Consider the following 11,463-nt stretch of genomic DNA (forward strand, 5'->3'; position numbering starts at 1 on the left):
GATTTTTCTGAGCATTTTTGGCATTTTTAACAACATTAAATGCCGGTCGGCCATATCTTGGCCCCATATTTCAGGTCGGCTAATTTTTGGAATATTTTGGCTATTTATAGTCATTTCCCACTTGGCAGTCAATGATCTCATTCAGTTTTCTTCTTCTTCAACACATGCACACCCGGCCTCCGTCATCTTCCTCCACCTCCGATGCTGCCATCATCATCATCATCTTGAGCTGATGCCCTCATTGACGCTGTGGGCTGTGTGTAGAGACTGATCAGTCCTCCTTCAGTATTCAGCATTTGTTCCTTGTTCAATGCAGGTTTCTTTTCTTCTTCTATTGCAAATTGTCTCTCTCTCTTCCTCTGTGTTCGAGTTCCTTCTTTCGATGCACTCTCACAAACGCAACAAATATGACACATGGCAAAAGATGGTAGAATCTGATAGGTGTAGACAGCAATCACCAACTGGACAGCAGTACCAACAAGCTGAAAACCACTCGCCAAGAGCAAGAGGAGATTGGACATCAGGTGCTCGATGATGGACTGGGCAACAACTCGAATTGAAATGTGCAGGGTGTGGATAGCAGAGATAATGCACCTACGAGTTCGAAAAACGAGGTTAAGCCTGAGTGGTGGGCAATTTTGAGCTAAAAATGCATTATATACTGATTAGCCATTTAAAACAACCCCAAAACATGCTTCATTAATTAAATTACCAAACTTTCATTAATAGAAATGTGTACCTAGAGAGTATCTGGGTCCCATGAGCCAAACCCTAATTTGGGAGGACCCATCCATCTCTAAATAGACAAGCTGACCACCTCTCAGCCTTAATCTCATTTTTCTACTATCCACACCTTGTTCCCAGAGGATAACTCAATTCGAGCTACTGCCCATCATCAAGCACCTACTATCCAGCTCTCTGTTGCTCTTGGCGACTGGTTTTTAGCATGCTCGTGCTGTTGTCTGGCTGATGATTGCTATCTTCACCTGTTAGAACCTATCACCTACTACCACGTGTCATATCTACTGCGTTTTGTGTTATATGACCAACTGGAGGCTGCATTTTGCAGTCTGCATCATTGCCTGTGCTGCCAAGTCATCCTAGCTGCTGCATTTTGCCGATTAGATGCATTGACTGTCTGCCACATCATCAGCAACAACTACTGCATTTTACTGTCTACTGCACTGCCTGCCCATCTGTCACTGATCTGACCATCACAGAGCTGTGTTTGCTGCTGCCAGATATTCGTGAAGGCTGCTTGCTACGGTTCGAGATCCGTCAGAGTACAACACACTCTTCTACTCATCCTCTCTACCCCGGTTCCTACGACATGAGAGTTCGAGGTTCAATATTCACCCTGCATAGTGTGTTTGCTGCATTAAGCATTGTATTTATTCATTATTTATATTAGAGAGCGAAGTCGCTCACAAAGAGATGCAAAGAGTAATGCTACATGATGAGAATGTGCGTGTAACAAGGTGCCACTTGGACAATGTCCCTTATGGTGGAGATTTCTGATTCTAGACAAAAGTCAAGAACTCCCATCGCAACAACTCCGAGACCATGGAGACATCTCATGAAAACCAGAGTGTGGAGAGTGTAGACCTGATGGTGGATAACTCATGGCAGTAATGGTAGCCCTTGTGTTTGATACACTAGGAGGTGGTGGATCTTGTATTTGACCAATCATCTAATGACTAACGCTGGCAAGGACAGTCAACATTCCATGGTCTAATGGTGATTGGGAGCTTGAGTCATCACATTCTTATCCCTTGAGGCCTTACATATTCAACCAGGATGTTTTGAGTGGCTCCATCTTCTACCTGTCCAGAATGCTGAGATTTGATACTGCCCTTGTTATTACAGATTTTCTCATGATATAGTCTCCATTTCGCTTGTCTAAAAAGAAATGTATTTCCAAAGAAAACAAAGACACATGGATTTTACTTGATACAACCATTCAAAAAGTCACTTGTGGCAAACTCCTTCGAAAACTTCAACCACAAACTCATTACCATCCTTTTACTGACCTTTTATACTTTTTTCCAGATCCACATCTACAAGGAGAATTTCTTCCAATATCCGGACTTTTGCTTGAACTGCGTGGACCGCCTGGACATGGAATGATACCCAGGAACTCTTGCATCTGCATGCCAAACACCCTGAGTCAGAAAAGACACAGAGCTCAAGATTGACATTCTTCATAACCAGAAGCAGCAGATGGCCATGCCTCTTCCCATGACTTGGGTAGAGTTACTCCTTTCTCCTTCGCTTCTTTAAACTTAGCATGTCCCTCTTTTGTCATTTCATATTTTCCAATCACATTGTTCACATCTACCAGAGTGCAGCCGCATTCTGATGCTACATCTTCTTTTTGTTTGAAACTCAAGTGCTGAAAAATTTACCAGCCAGCATGATTATGTTAAAGCTTTTCAGCTTCCTGCAACTGTAAACATTTTGACTTCAAAATTACACACACATACTTCCCCTGTTGGATCATGCTTTGCAAGAGATCGCAATATATTCTCACTTTTCTCTAAAGTTTGTAGAATTTTTCCCTCACCCCCCAGTGGAACTTTAAACAGCTGACTGATATTTCCAAGATGCCGTGCTTTCTTGATGCTATCTGCAAAAGCTGCTGACATTTCAGTTAGCTAATGGCTGTACAGGTACATAACATCTGTACTTGGTTAAATTATCCATTCAAACAGCCTGCACGCAGCCCAAAGCATCATTGTGGGCACCAGATCAGGCTGGAAAAAGATGACAGCACTGAAGACAATGACGGTGACAAAGACAGAGTGTGCAGAAAGCAGCCCCTATGAATGATGGAGAATAATGTCACACTCCAAGTGTGCACCAACTTGCAAAAGGAAGATAATGATATGACCAACTAGTGGAGGGGGCTATATATAGCCAACCACCCCTAGATCTGTCCGACTACTCTAAAAATGGTAAAATATGCAATCAGCCAGATCAAAACTGGCCAACCAGCATGTCTGGGGCTCAAAAATGAAATCAAAAGATCCTAGGTAGTTTGATTGAGGCTGATCGTACTGGAACAAGGTGCTTGAGCAATGCAGAAGCTGAACACTAGCTAAACACAGTGTGAACACTCCGACGCTCAAGGAAGCAAAAATACATGCTCTAAATAGAGCTGCCTCCTCCATCAAAACACATGACAAACATGTCAAAGCCCCTAATGCCCCCATCTAACTCAGACTAAGGCTCATAGGCAAGAGATGATAGTGCATGACAAATGTGTCTACTAACACAAGGTTATTGTATTCACTTTGCATAGTGTGTTTTCGGAATTCTTTCTCTTTAATTCTAATTTGCCCTTCATCTTTGAGTTCTACTATTTGTCATTTTGTTTTATTGTACACACTGTGTTTATTTTCTTGCCCAACTATTTCTTTACCTGGTATCAAAGCAAGGTACTCATTGAAGATGCCTAAGCCTTGATCTAAAAGCTCGACATTGGAAGAAGTAAGAACATAGGAGGGAAGATGACTTCAAACACTTCACCAATTCAATATCCAAGTCAATGTATGCCAAGGACCGAATAGGGGTGGTATTCACAACTAGCTCCCAAAGAGTCTAACACAGGTAGAGACAACTAACTACTTACCGACCATATCAAATCTCTCAAGTCAAATACAGCTTGATTCTCATGTATCAAGGCCCAAGAACTTTTTGAAGGTAACTATGACCAAATCCCTTTAGAAAATGTGCACAATCTAAAGATCTTGTAGGACCATCAGAACCACCTAGTGGGATGGGGCCCCCAATTGGAGACAAAAAAACCGATTGCATACCATTCTTGCATCCTACTCCATGTTCATCAATGAAAGTTAAATAAGTTGAAAATTCTATTCCTTCCTTGCTCCTACTCTCAAGTAGGATTCTCGATTAAGTCATACAAAAGATAAATGTTAGTTTGTTGACACTAGACTAAGTCCTGAAGAGGAGGTTGTATGTTAACACAAGAAGAGGTGATTATAAGAAAAAATCAAGTAAATATTCTTCCAATGTTCCTTCTTCTAGTAAGTTTGATTATGGGGCTTCATCTTCATAAAATCCTTTATTACATTTCAATTTTCTACAAACACACAAAGTCTATCCACTACATTCACTTCAACTCCATCTACAACACAATTCCGAATCCCACACATCTCACCCTTTCCTTCCACTGCACCTTCATTCACACCATCGTTCGCACCTCTATCAGTAGCACCATACAACACACAAAGGAGGCCCTCAAACATCAGCACATCTTAGTCCTTTAGGCCCTCTACTTTTGCACAACCGAGCAGTGGAGATGCACAAGTTATGGGGATTCATCCCCCAAACCAAGCACCTTCAAGGCACATGCTATGCAATGAATGAATATTGTACCCCGAACTCTCGTGTCTCCAAGACTAAGCAAAAGTACTAGAGAGTGTCATACTCCAATGGATCCCGAAATACAACAAGGCAACCTCCAAGATGTCTGGCAGCAACAAACGTGACAATAGATACCGGATCTCAAATTAAGCAAAGACGAGAGATAAAATTGCAAATGCAACAGCTGGTGATGACGTGGTAGGCTACACGACACCTGGTAGACCAAAACGCAACAATTGCTACAATTGCAATGGGCATTGCCACATGAGCAGGTCCAAATGCAGTAGATGCTGCCACGTAGCTAGTGACAATAGGGAGAGTATGCAGCAATAGTCGTTAAGGCTAGACACCAGAAATTGATGGCTAAAACAGTCCAAATCTGCATGGAGAGACTGAGAAACAAGCGCCAATGGATGATCGACAGGTTGGGACAACATTGGCTGAGATGTCCTCCACGAACGGGATGTGGGCAGCGAAGCTCTAGCACTTACAAACTGCAAAAACGAGATTGACCGAATGGGAGGGCAAGTTGTCTATTTATAAAAAGTTTGGGGCCTCCCAAATTAGGGTTTACATGTGGGACATTGAAACTCTCTCAAACGCTCCCATTTTAAAAGAATAGTTAAAATTCATTAACTAACTTGAGTTTTGGGGCAGCTCAATTAAAGTTAATGATAATTTAGCTCAACATCCCTCTCAGGCCCAAAACTGGAATAAAAAAGGAATGACAAACAAGCCCAGGCCCTTTTTCGTTTCTTTTCCCCAAGCCATCTCCCCCCAAAACAACCAGGAAATCGGGCAAAGGGTGCATGTCAACTACCACCGAGTGACCTACCAAGACTACAAAGGTGATGGATATCTTACCAAGGGAGCCCAAGCATTCATCCCATAGAGGACAGAGCATCAAACAAAGGGTGCTCATCGGCTAGCCAATGGCCTACTAAGTCCTACAAAGGCAAATGGACACACACTAGGCTATCTTTTTTTTAAAGGACTTTCGTTTTATTTTTTTAAACATAGGGGTTTCTCATCGACTTGTTCGATAATACACAGCTTGCAGCCATCCATGCAAAGTGTGTCACAATCACAGATAAAGACATGAACTTTATCATTCGGCTTCGACACGGCAAGGGGACTCCGCCATAGTTTACTAGATTAATGATGCAAGGTTTGTAATGAGTGCTACAGTGCCATAATATCTTGGAAGGCCAAAAAATTTTGTATACTCTGCCACATTGGAATATTTATTTATATATACATAATATCTCATGCGTATACTGAATTCAAATAATTGAGTAAAGTTGTGAATAGAAAGGAGGACAGATCAGTTCCTGCACACAGCCCAAGGCGTCAATGAGAGCACCTAATCAAGTTAATGACAAATGGCAGCACCAAAAGACGGAGAAGTAACCCAAATGTTGGAGTGCGCTAGAAACCTACTAGTGATAATGACCAGCCAACTAAGGAGCAAGCTATATATGGCCAAATAACCCAAAAACCAGTTGATTATTGTGGAGTGCAAAAAATATCAACAATTACATAAAATAATAAAGAAAATGCAGTCGCCTACAGTATGAGCTGATCGCCACAACAAACAAGTGTGAAAACACATGTACGTGAATAGCATCCCCCATCTCAATAGAGCTCACAACCAATAGCTAACAACCAGCAGCTAACATAGAAAGGCACAAAGAATGCTAACACCCCTTCTTAGATTGTGGGAGTGGCTAAAGGCCAAATTGGAGCATAGAAGGCAATGGAAGGACCCCATGAGAATGTCTACAACATTGTCCTTCATGGGAAAGTAGACCGGCTCCAACTCACCTGCCAAGATGCACTCTCAAACATCATGATACTTGACCTAGATGTGTTTCATGCTAGCATAAAACAATGGATTCTTTATGAGAGCCAAGGCTATCGATGCAATGGAAGGACCCCATGAGAATGTCTACAGCATTGTCCATGGGGAAGTAGACCACCCGCCAAGATGCACTCTTGAACATCATGATACTTAACCTGGATGCATTTCATGCTAGCATGAAACAATGGGTTCTTTATAAGAGCCAAAGCTACCAACGCAAAAGACCAAGTGCTTCCTATAAAAATGCTAACATGCATCAAAGCTATACTACCTCCTGAAAAGTGGAGCACAATGCAAGGTACACTACCTCCATCAAAGAAAGGGCAACTGTAGGCTACTTCTTATTGCTCCAAGAAATGGTACTAGATCTGAGGGAGAAGGCATAGCTTGTTGTGGATCTATGGGTATCAATGTAGCCATCCGAGTCCAAATAGCCTGAGAGAGCAACCCCATCTCCATGCCATTTTGAGCTCTCTACATAAGATTTTGACTCCGTCATTAGCAGTTTGTTGCACTTTGGATTCGGATTCATTCTCAAACAACAACACTCTCCCTTAGTCTACTCCTAAAAGAGAGAAGCAATATTAGCTCCCTGATCTCCATCATTTGCACTTCATTCCTTTCATTCATTCATTCATTTAGCATCCATTTATTGACCAGTTTCTTCTTCTTTTCCTTTTGCATTGATTCTTAACTGAGTTCACTATGTATTGGTCTCCACTCCTTGAGCTCCTTCATTTGTACTTCATTTCTTTCATTCATTCATTCATTCATTTAGTATTCATTATTATCATTTTCTTCTTTGAGTTTACTATGTGCTAGTTGCATTTGTAGACTCCAATTGATTTCTCTACAAACACTAACACATCTTCATGAATCACAATATAAGCCCTACGCCACCATTTACGTTTTTGAACTTCCAAAATGGAGCACAAGTTATATAATCCATTTAAAGGGTGAATGTATAAGGATGTTTGGAGCAACCCAAGGTTGAATTCAAGAGAAATCTTCTGTAAGCACTAGGCCAATGTTCATGGAAAACCAAGGTTTGATGTAAGGTGAATTGTGAGTATCCCAAAAACACCTTCGAAATCTAGAGAAGTTAAAATCCGTTAAATTCACCGAAATGTTAGTTATAGAAATGGCAAATACATGTGATTTGATTCAAAAATCCCTCCAACATCTTATGTTAAAGATCTGCTACAAAAAAAAAAGTCATTTCTTGAACACTACACTTGACAATAACAAGCATGTTTTTCCATGAACACTGCGCTAGGCAGTAATAATCGAGTAAGTATGAGATGCTACAGCAGACTGAGAAATTACTCAAGAGATTGAAGCTCGCAGGTTCCTCTGGGGAAGTCTTGCCCTGGAAGACGCCTTTGAGCTTGTTCATCCAAGAATTTAACATGCCTGAAGAAGAATCGCTGCTGCCATCGTCTGCGCCAGCTGCCAGCTCCCTTCTGAGGATCCTCCAAGGGCTCCCAGCATTCGATGCTGACGACCGCAGGTGCCTCGTCGACAGGCGATGAAGCAGGCTCATGGCCAAAGCTCAAGTCTGGACAGTTGGCACAATCGTTTACTCCTTTTTTGTTCCACGATTAAAATAAAACTCTAATATATACATATTTCCTTTTTCCTCCTTTTTGGTCCAAAATCAAACTCCAAATACATATTATTTTTGACACATTATTAGACTAGTGTGAGGCACCCTTATGGATACTAATTTTTTTTATTTTCCTCTTTTTTTAAAAAAATGTGTGCATGAAATATATTAAAGAAATGCATGTGCATCTCCCCTACAAGATAAAGCACTACAATGCAATGATGCTACACTTCGGCTAGCTTCAAGAGAAACTTGCTTATCAACTTTAAGGCCTCATCTTTAATTGACATTTTCGCTAACATAGCATGTGCGACTCCAGAAACTTATTTGGAATGCCCAATAAGCTTGCCTTTACCCCCACTTTAACTTACCGTACACACTACATCATTCCTAAATGCCCACACCATGTGAACAATCACAACTTTGAGCACCATCCAAGCTTTGAAAGAAACCTCATTCATATTACCCTTGTCACCCAAAAGCGTTTCCTTCTTTCCAGTTCACTTCATGATGCAAGTTTGCCTCTTTCATCTTGCCCATAACTCTGTTCCATAGTGCTTTGACTTCTGTACAATTCCAAAACAGATGTTTTATTCCTTCATGCTCCTTCCCACGTGATGGACACTAAGGATAAATGCTCATGAATTCGCATAGCTTATCTTTAGTAGCTAGCTTTGTTGTAATCAACCTCCACAGCAATAATTTCAATCTATTGGATGGAGTAGCATACGACGCTTTTTTTTTGTCTTTTTTTCCAAGTGAACATACAGGCCCTTGGACCTTCTCTTCTAGGCCTTAGCAACAATCAAGAGCCACACCGGGCATTAGAAACTGTAAAATCTGCCATTTCCTCATAGCAGTACCTAACTTTCACTCTTAGTTAGTCTAGTACTTAACTAATGACATTATTTCCATATTGCATGATGTTGGCTAGTCTGTCTTCTTCCTAGAAAGTACTTGTTGTAGCCACCTAGACTTCTCATCAGTTCGATTGAACTGATTGTCAATGACTTTAGGTGATTTGTACTTGTTGACATCAACATCCTAGATGCCACTCCAATAGGCTATCTCTTTCATACAGATACTATGTGATAAAGAAGTGTTCTCAACAACAGGAATGATGGCATCTTGATTTTCATATCCATTCAACCAAATACTAAGGGATAGCAATGGGTCACTCCTCCCTCTTTTAGCTCCACCCCAGACCAAGCTACGGGTGACCCTCCAACCATGCTCTCACCAACTATTGAGTCATCCAAGATTCTTAAATTTTGATAGTAGATAGGCCCCCAAACACAAAGTCCTACCCTCTAGCTCCATTCCATGATTTACCATAAGCCTTTGCATTGACTATCTAAAAGGCCATCATTCTTGTCTAGGGTTGACGAGTAAACATTATCTTTAAACTAGAGAAGGCAGGCCTGATGGCTTTTTCCCTTAAGGACTCAAGTCCCAAGCCTCCTTTAGTGAGACAAGTGAGGTGACTTAGTCTGACGCTAAAGCAGCCCATACTTTGGATTCACCAAAACTTTATACAAGTTCTGAATATTCTCTCTAGCTTATACCATTGAAAAGCACTGAAGGGCAACACTGTAGCAGCAAATATCATAACTAGAGAAAGGATCTTCTTAAGCAAAATGAGCCAACATGCAATCCCCATAGCTACTCCCATTCTCATTTTGATCTTTTTAGACATCTTTTGCATTAATTGATCATAACATTGTGTTAGTGTGATACCAACACCAATAGGGAATCCCAAATACTTGATGGGCCTTCCCTTGGGAACCTCGTTGAACTCTAAACTAGAGACCCATGTAGGGTTATCTCCCAATGAAAGATACAATAGTTCTAGCTTAGGCTTACTTATTTTAAATCCCAAAAGCATTGCAAACTCATTGTAGATTTGTAGCAAGTTATGGATTGAGCCATCCTCAGCAATCACCAAACTGGAGTTGTCATTGGTGAATAGCTGCGCCAGATGTATTGGCCATTCGAAAGCACAAGAGGTGGCCTAAACATCATCTCTAAACCCCTGTAGGGATAAGCTTGATAACACCCTCATTTGCTACAATTGACATTGTGTCGATTGCCCTAAAATGATTCAAAAGCCAACATGAATCTCCTACACACTTGTCCCAGCAACCAATTGATAGGAGAACTCACTTTAACACCAAATTTTTAGCCCTCAACAATACCTTGGTAGTCACAATTCACGGAGCTCCCTTTCCCTCATGAAATTCTCAACGTTTTGCAACACACAAAGAAGAACAACATCATCAACCTTAAGGAGAAGAGCACTGGCAATAAAAGCTCTACATTGTTCAGCTACATGTAGTTGGCATCTCCCAAGCTGAGCCTTGTTTGTTCCATACCTCTTACGGTATGCAATCACCCTCTTCATGCATGCCTCCCAATTGGAGACTAGGTGGGCATTAGTAAGCTTTTTTTGTCCCAAGTCTTGTTAATGCCATCCAAATACCTCTTATGCTGAAGGAAACTTGTATTAAGCTTTAAGGGTGAAGGACCTTTTGTAGTGCTCCCACTACATATGTGTTGGGAAACATGGATCCTTGAGCAAGGTTTAGCTATGGTGGTTGGAATTCATGGATAAGAAGCATGATGACTTAGAGTATTACTCAAGTAAATTAGGTTCCAAGATAGGTTAGCTTGGACTCATAAACACAATCTTGAGTAGACATGGACAAGACTGGAAGTACAAAGTACAACAGCATTCATATACAAATGATTGTCAAGTACATTCTTTTATAGTTGTAGGATGGTACCACTTTTCCTCACTATGCCTATGGGATACAAGGTAGTTCTTCCTCCAGGCTGTTGCATGTTCCTTGTATTACTACTCCATATAAAGAGGCTATCATAGGAGTGTGATTGCATATTTATCAACAACATGATCATGCATGATATCATCACAAGAATGTGATCAAAGGCTAGAATATTAGCAAAGATAAAAAATCTTAGATAAGTGAGGCCCGATTTGCCCCATGATTGAAGCAAAATTGATCTAGCTTAGCACCTCTTCATGTAGCACTAGAGTGCCTATTATGCCAAGTGAGACTTTTAGGGGAATCTCCCTGAGAAATAGCCGTGGTATCCACTAACTGATGTTTTATGCTCAAAGCTTCCCATGCCTCCTTCTCATCGATCATACAACCCAATCCATGTGACTGGTCTTACATGCCAAGTGTCATATTCCAATCACAAAAAAAATTGGCAACATATCCTATTATTTGCTCATTAAGCCACCACCACTTTTGTTCACGCATACAAGACATGTTGGGAGCATAGACAATGATACAATCTAGATCTTCCCCACTCACTTCAACCCTTATTTCTAGTACAAAGCCTTCATTGTCTTTGAGTAGGATTGAAGGGTTAAGACTTTCCTTAACCATCACCACTAAAATAACAATATCCATCAACCAAACCAACCAATGGGTCATCCTCCCCTAGTTTGGTCTCTTTGATCCCAATTACATCAAGTTTACATCTCTTGATTAATGTTGCAACCTCAAACTATCTATCCTTTGAGCACAAGCCTCTCATGTTCCAAGGTGGCATAGTGATTTTTTGCTAAATCTTATCCATGGAG

General features: G+C 41.0%; 1 protein-coding gene across 2 annotated transcripts in view; it reads right to left on the reverse strand.

Moving 5' to 3' along the window:
• Nucleotides 1-7,831, reverse strand: part of LOC148012002 (SEC-C motif protein) — a 33,593-nt gene extending 25,762 nt beyond the window's left edge. The window contains exons 1-4 of one of the 2 annotated variants that reach the window (XM_087669626.1): nucleotides 7,574-7,831; nucleotides 2,484-2,626; nucleotides 2,231-2,392; nucleotides 2,031-2,146 (exon numbers count right to left, since the gene is read on the reverse strand). In XM_087669626.1, coding sequence (XP_087525752.1) covers nucleotides 2,031-2,146; nucleotides 2,231-2,392; nucleotides 2,484-2,626; nucleotides 7,574-7,790 — 638 coding nt within the window. In that variant the 5' untranslated portion in view covers nucleotides 7,791-7,831. Of the gene's footprint in view, nucleotides 1-2,030; nucleotides 2,147-2,230; nucleotides 2,393-2,483; nucleotides 2,636-7,573 lie in introns of both variants that reach the window. The other variant, XM_087669625.1, reaches the window with a different exon arrangement.
• Between the last annotated feature and the right edge of the window lie 3,632 nt (nucleotides 7,832-11,463).

The sequence above is a fragment of the Lygodium microphyllum genome, chromosome 27, assembly GCF_053477565.2.
Source record: "Lygodium microphyllum isolate KBCC chromosome 27, Lygodium_microphyllum_v1.1.10, whole genome shotgun sequence".
NCBI lineage: Eukaryota > Viridiplantae > Streptophyta > Polypodiopsida > Schizaeales > Lygodiaceae > Lygodium > Lygodium microphyllum.